Below are 20026 nucleotides of genomic sequence, written 5' to 3'. Positions count from 1 at the left end.
TCACCCGATTGACTGCGAAGCTCGTCTCCGCCATTGCTAGAACCCGGCTCCGGTGAATGCACGCGTCATTGAGTAGCATCGCCATTGGAGATCGCCGCTCGTCTAGACGAGGACACTGACCTGGGTCACAGGTCAACGACAGCGTAGGCAAGCCAACGAACTCGGTGAGTCAAGCCAATTTAAATCTTCTTTCGGAGCGGAGTGGGGCGTCCGGTGAGGGCGCCTCGGAGTGTTTTTTTTGTCCAGTCTTAAGACTGAAGAGTATGCGCTACTAAAGCCTTACTAGTGGAAGAAGTGAGGATCACGATGCGTGCGTGACGAATTGCCGCCGCCAGATCCGATTGTCACCAGGAGTGCAGACTAGCCTGCAGATGCACTGCCATCGACGGTGACGTAGAACACGTAGAGCACATGAGCACAGAATATATAGAGATAGGGAGAGAAATCGCACACAAGTTAGAGAGATAGAGAGAACGAACACACTCAAACGTTGAAATAAAATGCTAGCATTAAGGAAATCATGAATTAGTGTATTATAAATAAATTATTCGTTCATCAACCATGTGGTCATTAAACCAATAAACACTGATTAGTTTGTAACCGTAATTCCAAATGTTTAATTGTTTTCATGTGTAAACCGTCACTTCGCGTTTCCTTATCGTCCCCGTCCTCCTTATGGAGTGTGATCGTTGGGTACTCAGTCCGCTTCCTAGTTGTTGATGCGTAGCGCGTCGAACGACGAGTCTGCCCGTGATGAGAAAGAGCGAGCGGCAGCATATGTTGGCTCGTATTGAGAATGAGTGATTCTCTTACCGGAGTCTCTGAGTGCCTTCTTGATTGTGTGGTTGCGTAGCGATAATAGGGTGAACCCCGTTCGGTCGTTTGGTTCGTAAGTCAGCTAAAGCGATCTGTAAAATTCCTTTCGGGAAAATTGTAGCCAATTTGTAGCCAGCCCGGGCGATCCGTCTTAAAGCACGTAGCTTAAGCGCCACTCCACAAGGGAGACCACATGCCCAATTTTAATTTGCCCGGTTGAGACTCTCCTAAGGGCGAGTCCATTGAATTTTCCCGGAAAACGGTGTGTGGCGGCGAAGGATGAATCACGAGCTCGCCCAACTCTACGGCGGACCCAGTATCCAGAAAGTGGCCAAAGCTGGAAGGATACGATGGGCAGGGCATGTTGCATGAATGCTGGACAGCAACCCTGCAAAGATGGTGTTCGCTTCGGATCCGGTTGGTACAAGAGAAGTGGAGCGCAGCGAGCTAGGTGGGCGGATCAAGTGTGTATCGATTTGGCGAGCGTGGGGCAGAACCGAAAAAGGAGAGATGCGGCCACGAACTGAGTATTGTAGCGTGAAATTATTATTTATATTATCGATCATCGGATAAAATTAGTGATGACTCTGTTACAGTATCATGTCAACTTTGTAACTGATTCACTGTAAGTACTTCCCTCGTAATGACGCGTTGATGTAAAAATACTAATTGAAAAGTGAATGCGTTCAAATACTTTCTACACTGGGATGGAAGTAATGCCATCTTCAGCTGAGTTCCAAATAGTATCCTGCAACCAGTAAATCGTATCCCATATACTATAACCTATTGAATATGCCCTAAAGGAACATTTGATCTTTTGTTTTTTATATAAGAATGTGTGATATGTACTAATAAAACGTATTGTTATTCAAACAACATTTTCCAAGACATTGATACAAATGATGATAGACAGGTATCTTAATCAATAATCATATATTCGATTTGTTTTGCAAATCCCAATATAAATTGAAAATCGAATGAGTTAACAATGTCAAAAAACCCACTAGGACTAGCCTCATATTTTAAGTTACTTTTAAGTTCTTGAAACTTTTAACTATTCGAACGTCCTTTTTAACGATAACCGATTTGTTCTACGCTTAGAAAATACCAGAAATAAAAAACTTCTCCACGTGACATTGCTTGAAACAGAAGCAAGATCTAACAGCAGTAAAAGCTGATTCTGAGTAAATGTGAGTAACTCAGAGTTAGCTCGATGCGCATAGCCTGCTCAGAGCAAAGCTGTCTTCCCCTTGGTATATTCTATAACTCGATTATTCTATAAGTCGATGGTCCCTTGAATATCGAGTCATAGAGAGTCGACTGTATATCGATTGACGAAAAGCCTTTGATACGATTGATGATGCCATTTTAAAAACTAAACTCGAATTTATAGGTGTAATTGAATGGCAGGTAATGTTATAAATAGCTATTATTTAAATAGAAGATCGCAATTTGTTGAAATGAATAATATTCGAAGTACACTGAAACCTTTTTCTATAGTGGTACTGTCCTGTGGTTCAGGTTCAGGTCCATTACTGTTCCTATAATTTTAAATGACTTGAGAAGGCTTTTCTTTAAAGGAAAATTGAGATTAAGGTACAGTGGGGGAAATGTATCAGTGGGGTAAGTGGATCATTCGTCAATATTAAGTATCAATACTTGAATATGTTGAATGTTTTCGCACCATTGCTTCGTTTTAGGTTATATTCTTACGCCCACACTGATACTATTGGAAAACTAGTACTGCACGTACACTAACATAAGCAAACTTGTTAGCTTCAAAAATTAATTATTTTGAAAATTGTTTTCCATCAATCAAAAATCCACTGTATCTCTGTCTAAAGTCGAATACTATTAGTTTTTTCGACACGTGGTGAGCATTTCAGTTCTAATTGAATGATTCACAATGAAAATTATGTGATTTTTATGAATAAATACAGATTAATTCTACATGGTACACTTACCCCTAATTTTTAATAGAGTGGGGTAAGTGGATCAAGTATTATTATTATTTATTGGCAGACTGCTTACGATAATTTTAAAAAGTTTTAGTATCGGCAAATGTTGTTTTCCCTTAACTTTATTCATCCCCAGCTTATATTTGTCAAATTGTCAAAAAAAATTTGAATTAAACCACCTAAAAGTTTTTTAACCTTTAAAATTTTAAAATAATAATTTTAAAATTTACACGAAACTTTCCGTGGTTTATCTAAGCTGAGTTGTAGAAGAGCGAAATATACAAATTTTCCAATTGAAAGCATATAATCGTACCTTATTTGACCATATAAATTGTTCTAGACAGATGATACAAATTTATTCATAAATGGAATAAAAGGATTTCAGTTTGTTATTCAAAAGTAAAAGTTACTAATATTTTTAAACTACGAGTGTTTTTTTAAAACAACGTTAGGAATAATCCTACCATACTTCTATATAACTTATGTCTATAAATGGATGAATTTTCTTCAAATTATTCTAGCTACAATATATTTTTTGTTCGAATTAGTGGAAATCAATGTATAAAATATGTATATACATATATCTTGATTAAATAAAGATACTTTTTAATTTCAAAGTATGAAAATGTAACACTACTAGCACTAATTACAAGATCAATAGTAACATCATTCGTACTATACATAATTACACCACATTTGTTTTGAGAACAAAAGTTTTTTATTGGTGATCCACTTACGCCACCATGGTGGGGCAAGTGGATCATTTGGCGCAAATTTTCAAGTCCCTCGTACTCAATACATAACAATCAGAAAAATCGAAATAAATGACGATTTGAAGAATATTAGTCCCTCATTTGTTAACCACAGAAAAGAGTTTGAATTGCATTTTTCACGTAAGCTGTACATAACAATGAAGTTGACTCTTGGTTTTTCTGTATCCACTTACCCCACGGTACCTTATTTGCAGATGTAGCTAATTTTACGTTGGAAACAACGTAGCAACTATTCAAGATTACATGCAATCGGATGTAGTGTTACTCATGATTACTTTAATCATTTATGAACGTAGCTTAAACTAAAACGATTATATTCAAATCCAAAAGAAACCGTGAAAACATAAACCTTGAACTGACGCTAGGGGATATTTCAATTGAGCAAGTCACAGATTAAGTATTTAGGTTTGATTTTGGATGAAACTGTATCTTGGCGTTCTCACAATGACCATTTTGTTAGAAAACTGTCTCCATTATGCGGTTTGATCCGCAAACTATCATACTTTGTGCCTTTGAAAGTTCTACAAAAGATTTACTTTGCATATCTGCATTCCAAGCTTCAAAACTTAATTAGCATTTAGGGTGCTGCGCCAAAAACTGCTCTCTAAAAACTAAAATTTGTGCAAAACAACTCCTTGAGACCTACTTTCAAGTTACCTAACAGTTTTCCAAAACTACGGCATTATAAGGATGTAGTAAAAAACGTTTTACCAAAAAAAGCTCTACAAGACTATAGGAAGTTGATTTACATACACATAATCAGGATCCAATATGGAAGAAGAAGGTTAACACACGATGGAATTATTATGTACAATAACTTGCCAACAGAAATAGAAAACTTATCAAATTTAAATTCATTTACAAATAGACTCAAACATCATCTACATGTTAGCTTAGAGCGATATTTTTAATTATTATTGTCAACTAAACTGTACCCTAAATTGAATATATCATAACTTTCATTCTAAAGAAATTATCATATAAAATTTATTGAGAACTTTTTAAAGTTAAGATGTCAACAAATATATAGAACCATAAGCCAACTCTTCAAAGAACTAAGGTTCAATGGGTTAGCTAGTAGGATTACGAATCATTGTTACAAGTTGAAAAGAAGTGGGTTTTGTGCCTCTTGGAGAAGCTGCTTAGAAATAATAGTAGCACTCCCAGGGGCTTTTCCCTGCTTCAATAAATATAAAAATAATAAAAAAAATTGAACATCTAAAATCTACGCTATTGCGTTATTTGGAGATGCTTTTGCAGCTTGCGTGGTTCACAAAACCGTTATTATTACTCACATTTAATATCCAGATGGACGGGATTGCTCTCGCCGTCGCCTTCCCGGTTGCTTCCGACGCACGTGTAAAGCCCGGCCCGGGACCGACTCACGTTCTGCAGCACCAGACTCTGGTTCGACACGATTATGCCCTCCGATGGACTGTTCAACAGCTCTCGACCCTGTAAAAGGAAACAAAGCCGAAAAAAAGGAAAACCTCGAATTAGTACAAAAGACCAAAGTAAACTTTTCCTTCTCCTATCACCCACTCTCTTCCACCCGAAAAAAACTGATGAATCCCACACAATAAAATCAACCGTCGTCATCGTCGTGCCATTTTCCACAAGCTTTTTTTTCCTTGGCTTTGTGTGCTTTTCCTCGGCAAAGAATGAGCTTTTTTGTGCCAGATTTGGCAAATTACCTACGTTACGAAAGGATTTCCCAAGGAGAACAAAGCGACAAATTTCGGCGAGCCGGTTCGCAATTATCATTGTATGAGGGGGCGAGAACAAAAGCGTCGGCACACAAGCAAGCAGCAGAAGGGGAGAAAAAATGGCAATGAAAGGAGGAAAAAAATCAGGATTAGACCGTTACCAAGTGGGTCACAAAAACGAGATAATTACGGTAACCTTTACTTGGGCGGTTTAATTCCTGGGACACACCTAATCTACATCTTCATTCGCAACAACGCAACGCTTGGGACGATTGTTTTCTGGCTGGGATGGTTCTGGCGCTGCATAATGAGGAGGACCGACTGGTCGGAAAGAGTAAATAAAAAAGAGCAATGGGACGGTAGATTTGGGTTTTGTTTTATGGATGGGTATAAAGTTTTTAACTTAATTCATGCGGAAGACGAGATTCTTCGGAATGGAATCGAGCGTTCACCCAAACTTTATTAAAATACAGTTTGAAGCTTTTTGTCGATAATATTTTTGTATAAATTTTATAAGTCCAGTCTCTCGATAACGCAGACAACAGAAGTCGCATAAAAGTTCACGTAATTACTTGTTAAATCATTCAAATAATATCAAACCGTAAAACACGGTGGATAAAATCGTCAGATGGATGAGCTTCCTCGCACAAAATGCTTTTTTTCTAAGTTCATTTATACATTTTGTTTCGTTCCGTACACTCGTACAAAGTAAGTCGAATCAATCCGTAACAGCTATCAAATCAACATTTGTTATCATAAGTTAAGTCGAATAAGATCACAGGTTAGTTCGGTAGAAATTTTTTACATTCGCATTGTATGGTATTATTCATCACATAATATGCACGTATATCGCCTCCACTTTTGTACGTAGAAGCCCTTTTCGCGACATCTAATAAGTGAAATGTTACACTTACAAAACCTTCAGGTGATTTCGTTATATGCACATTTTGGTTGTCTGGGAAAACCATCCACAATCCTTAAGTGAAATATGTGCTATTGACAATGATTCTTGAGATTTCACATACATTTCTGCTCACTAAGCAGAATGTAATGCGATTTCAGTCCCATCGCAATTAACAACACCCAGTTTCTCATTATATTCAAGGAAATTTGGGGATTTATGCAACTCTCTTAAGGTAAAGATGAATCAAAGCCAAACCTCAAAATGTCAAGAGCGTAAATCTGGAAAACCAAACACTCTTTTGAAATGAAAACTTGATCAATTGGTCACCACCAGCTAGTGACAAATCGCTCAATTTTTCCGCTTAAACGGATTGTTGGTTCTCCTTATTTGTGCTCTTGAAAGTTTAGGGCTTTGCTTCGATTCATGTTCACCTTAAAGAATGCAAGCCTGAGAGAGTCCCAAATCTTGGTCTTATATAACGAACGGTTTTTTGTTTTTTATTAGGGAGAAATCTGCAAACAGATCCCTTGAGAAGGTAACTCAGGGAATGCGGGTATGACACACCAACGACGACCCATTAAAACCAGCTTATGCACTGTGCTTAAACAATTCTTTTAGAATTGCTCAAGTGATGAATAGTGCATCGACATGACCCTTGGACTCAGACCCTTATCTTCTCGGAACCACCTTACGGTATTTCTTCGAGGAGGAACCAGTGCATATAGCACAACACGTGTAGCAGAAGTAGCCTAGGCAAACTGCTTCTCCTAGCCGACTTAAACAATGTTACAAGGGACCAGCCTCGGCAGGGCTAATCCTCTGCAGCCAACTCTTGGTCGGCGCGCCATAGGCGCTGCAATTCTACCATAATGTGAGTGACAGCCGTAGTTACTGCATTCCAGCACTCAGCATCCACACACATTTTCTCTATAATATTATCGGGGGACGTGTCCCCTCCGCGTGTAGTGAGCATGCGACCTCTCACAACAATGAAACGGGGGCAATCGAACACGACATGCTCCGCTGTTTTCTCCACACCAGCACAATTGGGGCACGTAGAAGATTCTGAGTGCCCGAACCTATGCAGGTACTGTCTATAGCAACCATGTCCTGACAGAAACTGCGTCAGGTGGAAGTTTACTTCCCCATGGTTTCTACCATACCAATCTGACACATTTGGTATTAGCCGATGGGCCCATCTACCCTTAGTGGAGTTATCCCATTCCTGCTGCCAGCTTCTGAGCGTTTCCTCTTTACACGTGCGCGGACTTCTCTGGTACCCCTTTGGTTGAAGCATTGAACATCTTCCTTGATGATGAGCCCGATGGGCGTCATCCCGTCTATGCACCGTCCGGTATGCACTAGCTACTCTTATGCACATTATCCTGTACGTGCTTTTCAACCGCTTTAGGTTTCTGCTCGTTTTAGGCGCTTTTGGCCAGATTGGTCCTCCATACCTTAGTATGGATAGCGCCACGCTTGTCAGCAGCTTGCGTTTGCTGACAATTACAGCAGAGTCGGTATACATCATCCTCGAAAGCGCCGCTATAGCCGTAGATGCCCTTTTACAGGCATATTAAGCGTGGCTAGCGAAGCTGAGCTTGTCATCGATCATTACCCCAAGATGCCTAAGGGATCGCTTGGACTCTATGGTGCAATCACCTACCGAGATAAGCGTCCGTTACTCGGACTTGCGGTTGTTGACCACCACCACCTCAGTCCTGTGACGGGCCAGTTCTAGTGTCCTAGACTTCATCCATTCCTCAACGCTGTCAATTCTACTTCCTCCATCGATTCACCATAGACCACTAGGATGATATCGTCGGCGAAGCCAACAATCTTAACACCCGTCGGAAGGGGTAGCCTCAGTACGTCATCGTACATCGCATTCCATAACAGCGGGTCCAGGTTTGAACCTTGGGGTACTCCCGCGGCAATTCGAACGCTTTTCTGCCCCTCCCCTCCTGTCATACAGTAGAATCCTACCATCAAAATAGCTTTCTAGAAGCTTACACAACTGCACTGGTACCTTGAGACGGTGAAGTGCGTGTGCTGTTGCTTCCCAGCTTACGCTGTTGAACGCATTCTTCACATCCAGAGTGACAACCGCGCAGTAACGGATGCCGCTCCTTTTATGCTCAATTGCCACCTCAGCTGTCTGAACGACCGACTGGATAGCGTCCAGAGACGATTTACCTCTCCTGAATCCAAATTAGTTGTTGGACAGGCCTCCGTATACGGTACTAGTCTGTTGAGAATCAACCTTTCCAATAACTTGCCTGTCGTATCTAGTAGACAGATAAGTCTATACGCCAACGAGTCAATTGGTGGTTTCCCCGCCTTTGGTAGTAGCACCAATTTCTGTCGCTTCCATACATCCGGGAAGATTTCTTGATCAATGCAGCGTAGCATCGTGGTTCTGAACATGTCCGGATCCGCATTCACTGCCGCTATTAAGGCAACATTCGAAATCCCATCGGATCCCGGTGCCTTGTTTGACGCGAATGATTTCACGACTTCTGCCAGCTCTTCGATCGTCACTCTCGCCACTTCTTTTCCTTCACCTACCGCATACAGCACTCAGGGCCATGGGCTTGTGGGATGGTGCGGGAAGAGTACATCGATTATCGATCGCAGCAACTCGGGTGACTTCTCTTGGGGTGCTATGGCACCTTTGGTGTGTTCGTGGCTGCTTTTCAGGACGCGCGTTGGCTAAGAACTCACAGCTAACAATATGTTTTAAATTTAAGTTTTTATTCATGCACATATTTTGAGCATCAAAAAACTGAAATGTCAACGATGAATCGCTTATTCATCAATCAAATGCACTTTAAATTTACGCTAACATGTAACATTCAAGCATCTATAGTTGAAAATCAAACGAAATGCCGTAAAAATATATGAATTTGGTTTATTTTTACTCTGCGCCGCTGTTTACACTATAGGGGAACTGGGGGTAATATGCCCATAGGGGGCAAAACGCGCCACCCTCGATTTGGACGAACGGTGTGGTTTAGAATACTTCTTTTCACCCTAGGTTATAGCAAATGGATAAAAATGCTTATATTGATAAATTTTTATGTGTTTTTCTCAAGAAAATCAATAAAAACGTATAAAAACGTTTTTCGCTGTTTTCGTTGCATTTTTTTGCGATTTTCAAGTTCATTTTTTAGGTCGATAAATAACTAAAATTTTAAAACTATCGCCGAGAGCCAACTTGTGCACTGTCATAGTTTGTATTACATACAAAAAATATGTTAAATTTGTCCTGAAAAAGCTTATCGAAGGACCTAAACTTTAATTAACTCTGGGGGCAAAACGCCCACCCCTATTTCATAACACCAAAACAGCCGTTGGAATTCAAATTCTACCAAATGTAATGCCATATTGAAGTTACGCGCAATTTGAAACCTTACAAATGTACATTTTTCGCATCAGCATGTATACTATTATTGAACAATAACATCTGAACAAACGCCCAGATGTATGCAACCTATAAACAAGCATGATTGTATGCGTACGTTTACAGCATGGCTAACGCCGAACTGAAGCGGGGCGTTTTACCCCGCAAAACAATACATATGCAGTTACGCAAGCATTTTTTAAAAATTAGTTTACAAACCCCAGAAAAGCTAAAACGGATAGTTGTTTCTACTATTTGAAAGAAAACATGTTTGTTTATCCGACCATAATTTTAAAAGAGCACAAAAGAATGTTTTTCACATCTAAAATCGCTGTTCTCCTTAAGGAGGGCAAATTACCACCAGTCCCACTATTGGAAGTTAAACATTTTTTATCTGTGCTGGAGAACGTGAATTCAGAGCGGTAGACCCCGTCGCTAACACCGCATTCAAATATAACATCTACCACTGTGGTGGCAATAAAGCTGAACACAGAGTCGGCTTCATAGTTATCGGGAAGCAGATAAAGCGTGTTATTAGGTGGAAGCTAATAAACGAGCGGATCTGCGTATTGAGGATTCGGGGCAATGACAACGGCAGAATGACGAACGAGAAGAACACGGCTAGAAGTCGGATGCTTGTGTCTGGTACCCGTCAGAACAGAAAGCGGTACAAGCAAGCAAGGGCAGTCGAAAAAACGGATCCATCGCATAGAGTGAAGTGAGCTTGAAGAGGCAGTATATGCTCAGGCGCAAGAAGCTAAGAAAAAGAACGACATGCGACGGTTCAACGAATTTGTCAATGGTGTGCGGAGAAAAACAGAGGTGCCCCGCCATGTGCAACGACCGTGAAGGAAACTTGCTAACGGATAAAACAATGGTGGCCGCCAGGCGGAGTACATGTTGCGAGGTGGAAAGATTCATTGTTGAATGGAGATAACGGAAGTGGATCTGGTAGTAGAATGCAAATCGATGAGGATGGACAGGCTGAAGAACCTCCAACTCTAGATGAGTTAAAGAAAGCTATCAATGCCCAATGGACCGAATCGACAATTTAGCCGGGAAAACTGTTTTCTCTGTTCTCGTCGATGTTAGACGTTCGACGTCTTCAGAGAAGTTATTCGTAATTGGGTTTTGCACCTTTTGGGAAAAAAGTTGAATAGGGTAGTCCTTATCGAAGTTAAAATTTTGACTAATTTTTTTTTGTTGGATAAAATTTGTGGCTGCGCTCTTCTGCAAACTTTTAGAAAATGTTATTTTGAACAACTTTGTCGAAGACACTTTTGATCTAACTCTTCATTTAAGCTAAGTAAATTGATTTTGAAAGTTTTAACTTAGGGTGGACCCAAAAAATCAGTTATTTTGGTTTACCTTCTTTGCTTTCACTTTTACGTGAATGTGGTCTTCAGAAGAGTTGCAGAGAAAGTAAAGATACACATTTTTGCTGAACATTGAAAGTTTGTTATTCTTGTAATTTTGAAGTTATAAGCAAATTAAAGTGAAAAACTATGATATCTTTAGATGCCCATAACTCATGGAACTGGTGCGATAAAATTGTTCTTTTATGACATTCGAAAGGCCATACAATTGGCAACTTTTGTTGCAAAAACCTTTGAGAACGTAATATTTGTAAATTGCGAAAATTCAATTCAAAAGACACATTATACACTTAAAAAACTCAAAATATTCGCCTATAGCTCACAAGATTTTATAGTTAACGGCGTGCTGTCTTTAGCAAAGTTGTAGGTTTTAACAAAATCTACAACTTTTTCATATTGAACCTTATAGAGAAATGTGAAATGAATAACATTTCTGAATACATCGAACGTCTAATATGTTATTTCAGAATTATGTAGGAACATGGCTTTCCGGTGAAGCTGATTAGACTGATTCATGCATCGCTTGAAGGATCGAAATCATGTGTGCGGGTGGTAGACAAGATTTCGTCATCGTTCATAACCTTAGATGGATTGAAACAGTTTGACGTTTTTTTCTTACTTGCTGCTTAACATAGTGCTCACAGGTGATATCAGGAGAGCCGGTGTGCAGAGAGGCAGTAGCATTATCACGCGTTCTCACATGCTTCTTGGCTTTACGGACGATATTGACATCAACCGGATTGACCGTCGGGCAGTGGAAGAGGCGTTCGTGCCTTTCAAGAGGGCGACAGCGAGGATCGGACTCACGATCAACACCACAACGTCAACGTGGGTCCGAAATGGTGGTGAAAAGTTTGAAGTGGTGGAAGAATGTGTGTATCTTGGAGCACTAGTGACGTGCGAAAATGATGTTATTTGCGAGGAGAAAATACGTACTGCAGCTGAAGGAAGACGACAGGAGAGCTTTCGGAGTGTTTGAACGAAAAGTGCTGCGAACCCAGACAACCAAAATGTACGTCTAACGAAATCACCTGGAGACTTTATATGTGCAAAATTTCACTTATTAGATGTCGCGAAAAGGCCTTCTACGTACATAAGTGGAGGCGATATGCCTGCATATATTATATGATGAATAATAACATACAATGCGAGTCTATAAATATTCTACCGAACTAACCTGTGATCTTATTCGACTTAACTTATGATAACAAATGTTGATTTGACAGCTGCTACGGATTGATTCGACTTACTTTGTACGAGTGTACAAGACGAAACAAAATGTATAAATGAACTCAGCAAAGAAATGTTTTATGCGAGGAAACTCATCAATCTGACGAGTTTATCCACGGTGTTTTGCGGGTTTGATGTAAGGGATGGTCCATTAATTACGTAAGGGATTATGGGGGGAGGGGGGTTTGAGATTTCTTACGCGTCATACACATCATTTTCAATTTTCGTACAATAAATCTTATCAAGGGGAGAGGGGGGTCTAAAAACTGCCAAAATTGTCTTACGTAATTAATGGACCGCCCCTAATTAGTATGAATAAACGAGTTGTAACGTGAACATTCATGCGATTTCTGGTTGTCTGGGAAAGATTGTACGACTTTTCCCCGAAAACCATTTCCCCGAATGCAATTTCCTCGAATGACGTTTTCCCGAATGAACTATTTCCCCGAAAATTATTTTCCCGAATGTACCATTTCCTCGAAAAATCGTAATGTTATTAACATACTGAAACCTATTCATAATTCATTCATAATGGAGTATCGATATTTGGCTTATGGACATATTTGGCGGAATAAACATTCGGCTAAGTTTTGCCTTCTTAGAATAATAGGCTGTTCTTTATATTTATACCGTTCCAATATTTAGTGGCACTTAGCTGATAATAATTCAATTTTAATTTTTCCTTCTTTTAATAATAGGCTGTTCTTTCACATTAATTCGCAAAGATTAGGCCAAACGTCGTCATGTCATATGTCTACTAGGTTAAACGTAATTTCATTTTTCTTAGTGACAGTAGACAGTAGTTCATTCACTACATAATTAAACCTCGAGTCTTCCTTCTAAATATTTTTAAAAGACAAAAAGACAACATGCTTTTTAATTGATTTACTGGCAATCAATATCAGTTTTTTAGACATTAGTAGCATATCATTACCAGAAAAAATATGATTAAAGTTTCAGGATTGTCCGACATTTCCCCGAAAACCATTTCCCCGAATGCAATTTCCTCGAATGAAGTTTTCCCGAATGAACTATTTCCCCGAAAATTATTTTCCCGAATGTACCATTCCCCCGAAAAAATCGTAATGTATATGCCATACTGAAGGCTATCCATATTCCTGCAGCCAAAAAGTATTCAACTTGTTAGCTGATGTAAGATTAGACCAAAATTGATTAATTTGTGATAAAAATCCATGTGTTTAAAGTTACAGATGTTCAAAATAATGAGCCACTAGCATTTGGCTCAAAAGAACTTAGATTAATTTTTGTGATACCCTGGTGAAAAAAGCGAGCACATAATAGGCACTTTCATTTGATGCGGTATCCTCGGAGTATAGATATTTGGATTACGAGCATTTAGACGAATGAACATTCGGCTTAGTTTTGCCTTCTTAGAATAATAGGCTATTCTTTATATTAATACTGTTCCAATTTTCAGTGACACTTAGCTGATAATCTTAAATTTCCCTTCTTTTAATAATAGGCTATTCTTTCACATTATTTCGCATTACAACACAAAGATGCCAAACGTCTTCGTGCCATCTGTCCACTAGGATAAACGTAATTTCATTACACTTAGTGACTAGCTACAGTGAAACCATTGATCCTTAGAATCTATTATATCTTGCACTACATAATTAAACCTCGAGTCTCCCTTCTAGTCTTTCTTCTCCCTCTGAAAATCAATTGTGCTTATTCTGCGCGGCGTGTGAGGTGAGACAAGTCGAATGAGGTTACGACTCGTCCCCATTTAATTTACATTAGTTGTCTCACGTCACCCGAGGTGAGAACGACTCGTCTCGACTCACACGCCGCGCAGAATAAGCATTAGTTTTCCAGATAAAAATCTTTTTTTATGTCTTGGATAGAAACAATTCTCCCGAACTTCATTTTTTTCAAATCGTTCCTAAATGGGTCATCTAGTCAAAAACGTTAAATACAGAGAACATGTTAGTAATGAATACTAAAAATGCTAATAATCACTAATTAAACAAAAAAATCGCCTATTTGAAAAAAAAACTCCTAATTAAGTTAAGTTGTTAAGTCTTAATTAATTAAGTAGGTAGAAAGCATCGAAAATGTTGGATCAAAATATTAGAATCTGTAGTATTCGTTCTCAAACTGACATTTGAACTAGTAGCATGTAATTACCCGAAAAAATCTGATTAAAGTTTCAGTAGCTCTGTTAATTTATATTGATATATTTATCTATGAAGAACAGCCTTCAAATAAAAGAAGGGCAAATTTATTTAATTTATGATTAAATCAGTAGCAGCTGCAAGCAGAACAATATGAAACCAGCAAAGCTTTAAAGAACTGCCTACGACGATAAGAAGGCGAGAATTTTAAAATTATCAACTATTTTGACGCCAATGATTATTGGACCAGTAATATAAAGAAAAAACCTTCAGAAGGGATTTTTATAAAATTGAAAACAAGCCTTTTACGTTCTCAGTTGTAGTTAAAAAAAACATCTGCTTATGTTTTACGAAACACAATCTACTAACGAAGAAATAATGATCGAATGATCGTCTGGACACGGTGTGCTGGACTGTCAAATGCGTCCAAAATCAACTAATGTCGAATTCGTTTTTGAGCCTAGGTTGGAACTGGCGAAACTTGGAACTGGTCGCTCTGACTCACAGTTACAACTCCAACCCGATTCAGGATCGACCGAGCTACAATTTTCTTGACGTTGGTTTGTTTATGTGTTGATCACTGACCCAGTTCCTAAAAACGAAAACGACATTTATGACTCATTCATTCTTTCTAAGTTTTCATGCAGTGAAGATCTCATTAGGATCACGTCTTTGAATCCTGCAAACTGTTTTCAACCAGGTCAAACTTTATTTCATTATTCTGCCTTTGCCCGTTCAGCTAGATTTCATTAAGATGAATTATGTTCGAACAAACAACATTAAGCGTCAGATTTGAACATCTCTTGAATGATCTTTCGAAATATTTAGCATAATAAATTTGAAAACCGAACTCTACTTTTTTAACATATTTTTAAAAGCAGACCTGCCAGTAAAAACTGTCATCAATTTTCACTCCAAATATCTCATCTTTCGTTTTTTCGATTCAAATCATTCATAAGAAAATCATCCGTTTGAAGCGATTATCAAGCTTGCTGAATAGTCTTAGGCAGCGTCCATTTATTAAGTAACGCCTAAATGAGAAATTTGTGACCTCCCTCCATCCGTAACGCTTTTTGTATGAAAAATTTCAAATTTTTGTGTGAGCCGTAACGTTTGAGCCTACTGCTCCCTAGAGCGTTACGTAATTTGTGGATGCTACCTTCACCGATATTTTTTTTTAAATAAATGAACAATGTCTTTGGAAAAAGCTTTCGGGGAAACGGTACATTCGAGGAAACAGTTCATTCGGGAAAATGGTTTTCGGGAGAAAATCCTTCGGGAAGAAATCATTCGGGGAAATTTCTGATGAAATCAGTACTGCCGTGCAGTGTTGACCAGACTCATTTCCCCGAAATTCGAATTGTGAAGCCATGAACTGTTATAACTGTGCGTTGTATTCCTGAGATGGAGGGGGAGGTGGTTGGGCTTGAGTGTTGCACAGTTTCGATCTCGGTGGGCCGCAATTCAAGTTTCGGTGAAATGATTCGCACTTTCTCACTCACTCATTTCATTTCAACGAAACTTGAATTGTGGCTCTCTGGGATCAAAATTGATCGATTTTGTGTGCAGTACTCAAGCTTAACCATCTGCTTTTCTATCATAGGAGGATAGATCATGGTTGTAGTAGTTCGTGGCTTCGTAGTTCGGAAAATGTTATTTTCGGAGAAATGAGTCTGAGCAACACTGCTGCCGTGAATTGCAAGTCAGTTCCGATTGCATTTTCGTCAAAATTGAGTTGAGTTCAGTTTTCAACGTTTCTTCCAATGCTCTGTCAGCTGCACTAAGGAGATAATATAATTTGTCCTGTAAAGTTAGGAAAAAAACATCAAGCTGGATTGTCCCATATCAGTCTCACTACAGATATTCGCATCGTGCAACATAAAAAAGAACCGTGTTTTGACCATCTCTAATCTCTTTCTTTCGGAAACATATGTAGTGAAAAGCAAATTATGAAAGTTTTAATTGAGTGTTCATGCACAACCAGAATAGAACAGCCCCACTGTACATTATTGGTAGCAGATCATTGATGATTATCAGCATACATGCAGTAGCTTAGAGTTCGCGCCATAATCAGTGTATATGTGTATGCTTCAATGTAAATGCTTTGTATTCCATGCCCTTTTTGTTACATGTTTGTTCGACCAAATTAATTGTCTTTAAGAAGTATAAAACCGCCATAGTAACAAGATCAGCTAATAGTCCTTGAGATCTCGTTCTACAAGTGACTCACAGTTAGATCGCGCGCGCAGTTAGCATAAGTTAAAGTTAAGTTACAGTTTGTGCCAATACAGTTTGAACCTCAATATATCAGTCGAGTTTGTGTTGAAGAAACCATATTAAGCCACGAATTCTCGATTCTGTTTTGCCATGAAGAAGTACCACTCGGTAGTGATCCAAACCAACAGACGCTCTTATGTGCGCAAACATAAATTGGTCCTTCGAGCCGGATAGGATCATCGTCGCGAGTGCCGTACTTGTTGTCCGTTGGGAATTCGTTCAGCAGTCCGTGTTTGTTTGTTTTTCGTAATCTCCAAATCGTCAATCAAGTGTGGGCGAAAACAGAAAATATCGCCCGAAGAGTAACACGCTTATCCAAAACCCGCAAGAATGTGTTAATAACTGTGTCAGAAATTATGCCGACAAACATGAGGAAAATTCCAGTATCGACAGCATTAGTTAGTTGCCATTGTCCAGATAGTTGCAAAAATTGCCATTTTGTTGTGCGTGATTTGCGCCATCTTCGTCGGTACTATGTTTGTCGCGAAAAATGCATGCAGACCCAAAAATGTTGGTGCACCATAAAGGGTTTTCGGATGGGTAAATTCTGTGCGGTCAAGAAACACGACCACCTACGCATGAACAAACCATGAACCACGAAACGGGCGAAAATGAAAAAGTGTCAAAAGGAGCTCTTGATCAGTGCTACTGTCATCGCGGGTGCCAATGTGGAAAAAGCAAAAACATACGGCAAAATTCAACAATCGTTTTCTGAATTCGATTTTGTTTTACAATTTTCTACTGTGAAAAAGTTTTTGCAATGGCCAAACAACAGTACGGATTTCCTAGCAGTTCTCTCCAAAAACACGATTGTTCCGCAGTGTCGTTTTTGGCAGACGTGGTGGCCCAGATTGATGTTCGATCTCAGCTATCGGAAGAGGAAAGTGAATTCCTTCGGACCGCGCTTTCGCTCCTTGTTCAATGGAGAAATCGAATATTGGCGGAGTGCAAGGTTTTGAAAATGAGTGCTACCCAACAACTGAGGTCGACGAAACAAATCGACAAGACCATTCAAGCTGTGCTGTACAAATCACACGGAAAATCGATTCCTAGCACTGCACAGTCTGATCCAGAAGATGAGTCAACAGGAGAAGCAGAGGACATTGAAGAGGATGGCGTTCCAACGATGTTCAGTGGCACAAGGTTGGCAAAGGTGAAAGCTATCCGGGAATCTTCCGTGGCACAGGGAAAATCGCTTTCGTCACCAATTCAAGCCGTATGCCATTACTGCCGAGGAAAACATTTCCTGATCAATTGCGAATCATTCAGAAACACACTTTCCAGTCAGCGACTCGAGTTCGTTAAGGAGAAGGACCTGTGCATCAACTGCTACGATGCTTCCCACCGGGTTGGTAATTGCCCCCACGATAACCGATGTGTTCGTTTCCCTCAGAAGCATCATACGAAGCTCCATGCCGGGTTGGTACGTCTACACGAAGTTGGCCAGAAGGACACACAAGCGAAGTGAGAGGACAACGCGATTATGCAGCAGTTTTTATTCAAGTTAGAATGCACAGAAGAGTGCAATTTTTGTTGATTGAGCACTGAAAAGTGCATTTATGATGAGTGGACTACAGTGATTACTATGAATTCGTTAAATAAACAATTTTTCGTTTTTTTGTTGATTTATATCGATGAACTTTCAAACTTCCCATTCCGCCATGATAAACATTTGTGCATCCTAATTCGCCTTTGCAATACCGCCGTATTGAGGCCATCATTGGAAATAACCGCAAGGATCTCAGCATATCCATCACACTCCTTCATGTGGAGTCAGCGGAGGCCAGGCAGGCCTCCGCTTCAGGCAAGTTTAATTTTGATTCATTTTAACATGGTAAAAAGCACCCTCTCATCTGTTTCAGAGTGGTTTATAGCGTTTGCTGCATAGGTGCAAGCCTTATACAGTTGGGAGCCCATCAATTGGCCGTTCGTTACTCGGTGGCGTTTTAGTAGAAATAGCCTCAATATGTTTTGGAACGATTTATCCATCATTAAATCAATGAGATCACATATCAATGGAGTTCAGTAAGATGGTTTAGCTGCTTTCTACAGTGTTGGTCACGCAAGGCCCAACACTTCCGAGCCAACGGTGAAAGTCCGTTGGTGCCTCATGAGCACTTTGCCATCAGTCCAGTGAAACGTGTCACTGGGGCATGAGGATTAGTTGTAGAAAGCAACTTACTACGTTCAGCAGTTTTCGACGATGTTGGCCGTTCAGGATCCAGCATAATTCGAGCCAACGGTTAAAGGTCCGTTGGTGCCTCATGTGCGTCCGCCAGCAGTTTAGCGATTGCCATCACTGAAGCATGAGGATGGTTCGATGCAATATTTTTCATCCAGATCCACTCAGTCCGAGTGGATGCAGCACTTTACTTACTTGTTATTGTGCTGCAAAAGCTTGCTATCGTAGCAAGCACCCCAATGCTTGTGCGCTCGCAAGATTGGGTTTGTGGGTCTGCCCGTCAAGGGAGACCGTTTCGCAGCCGCGAAGCATGCCGTCGACTCAACTAGTGCCTCAACCGGAGGTCGACAACTAGTTTGAGAATTCCAAGGAGCGCAACCGAAGATATCGTCATCAGCCAGTGGGGACAACAGTACCCTTCGTCGAAGACATCAGCATCAGTATGTTCTGTATACGTCGAATCAGTCGGCATAGTAACAGATCACCAGTTAGTCAACAGATCATCAACGCCAACCGGCGTCCAACGGAGGCCAGAGGGCCTCCAACCAGGCAAGTCGTTTTTTGTTTCTTTAATTCAGTTAAAAAAGCCGTCTCTCATCTCATTGATAGGAATCATCGTCGAACACGACCAAAGATTGGTCGCAAGAAAATCAGCACCGAGTATTTTTGGCAACGCCATCAGAGCACAAGTTCAGTCAATTGAAACAATCATCCGCACAGCATGAAAACGGATCAGTACAATTCGAAGGCATCTTCGGTCAGACGAAACCAGCGGAAGACAACCCGTTACAGTACGAAGACGTAATTTGAACATCATAAATAGGATTCGATCAGCAGTTCGAAGAACTCAGCAGTCACTCAAGCAATGGATAGTTCTCAACAACCGTTTCCGAAGGCAAATCCAGTAAATCTATCGACAAGCATTGTTAAGGCATGGCGGTTCCAGCAAAACGCGCCGTCACGTCCTCCCGGAGCTCCAGCTCCGGGACACAGTTAAGTATCACTGTTCCAACTTACAATCAGCCGTTTTCCAATGTTTGATGCCCCTCGATACTTCCAGTCAAGCACCAATTCGAGGACGTTGACAAGCCTGGAACAGTTCGCCAATCAACGAAGTCAACGTAGCAGTGATTGAATGCAGCAGCCATCTACGGAAAAGGTTTTCCAAGTATGAGCTCTCGAGGACAGACCACATGCACATCGCAACATGTCGCAGTCGCAGTCGCAGTGTGAACAGGAATTCTCCTACGATCAGCAGTTAAG

The 20026-nt window shown here is 40.1% G+C and overlaps 1 protein-coding gene across 6 annotated transcripts in view; it reads right to left on the bottom strand.

Moving 5' to 3' along the window:
• The window catches only part of LOC5576331 (nephrin), a 1001823-nt gene that overhangs the window by 170275 nt on the left and 811522 nt on the right, over positions 1 to 20026 (bottom strand). For all 6 annotated transcript variants that reach the window (XM_021855560.1, XM_021855563.1, XM_021855562.1 and 3 more), the window contains exon 9: positions 4843 to 5002. In XM_021855560.1, coding sequence (XP_021711252.1) covers positions 4843 to 5002 — 160 coding nt within the window. The remainder of the gene's footprint in view (positions 1 to 4842; positions 5003 to 20026) is intronic.

This window comes from Aedes aegypti, chromosome 3 (genome assembly GCF_002204515.2).
Source record: "Aedes aegypti strain LVP_AGWG chromosome 3, AaegL5.0 Primary Assembly, whole genome shotgun sequence".
NCBI classification, from domain to species: Eukaryota; Metazoa; Arthropoda; class Insecta; order Diptera; family Culicidae; genus Aedes; species Aedes aegypti.
Note: the sequence above shows the minus strand (reverse complement) of the source record. Positions and strands in the feature narration are given on the sequence as shown.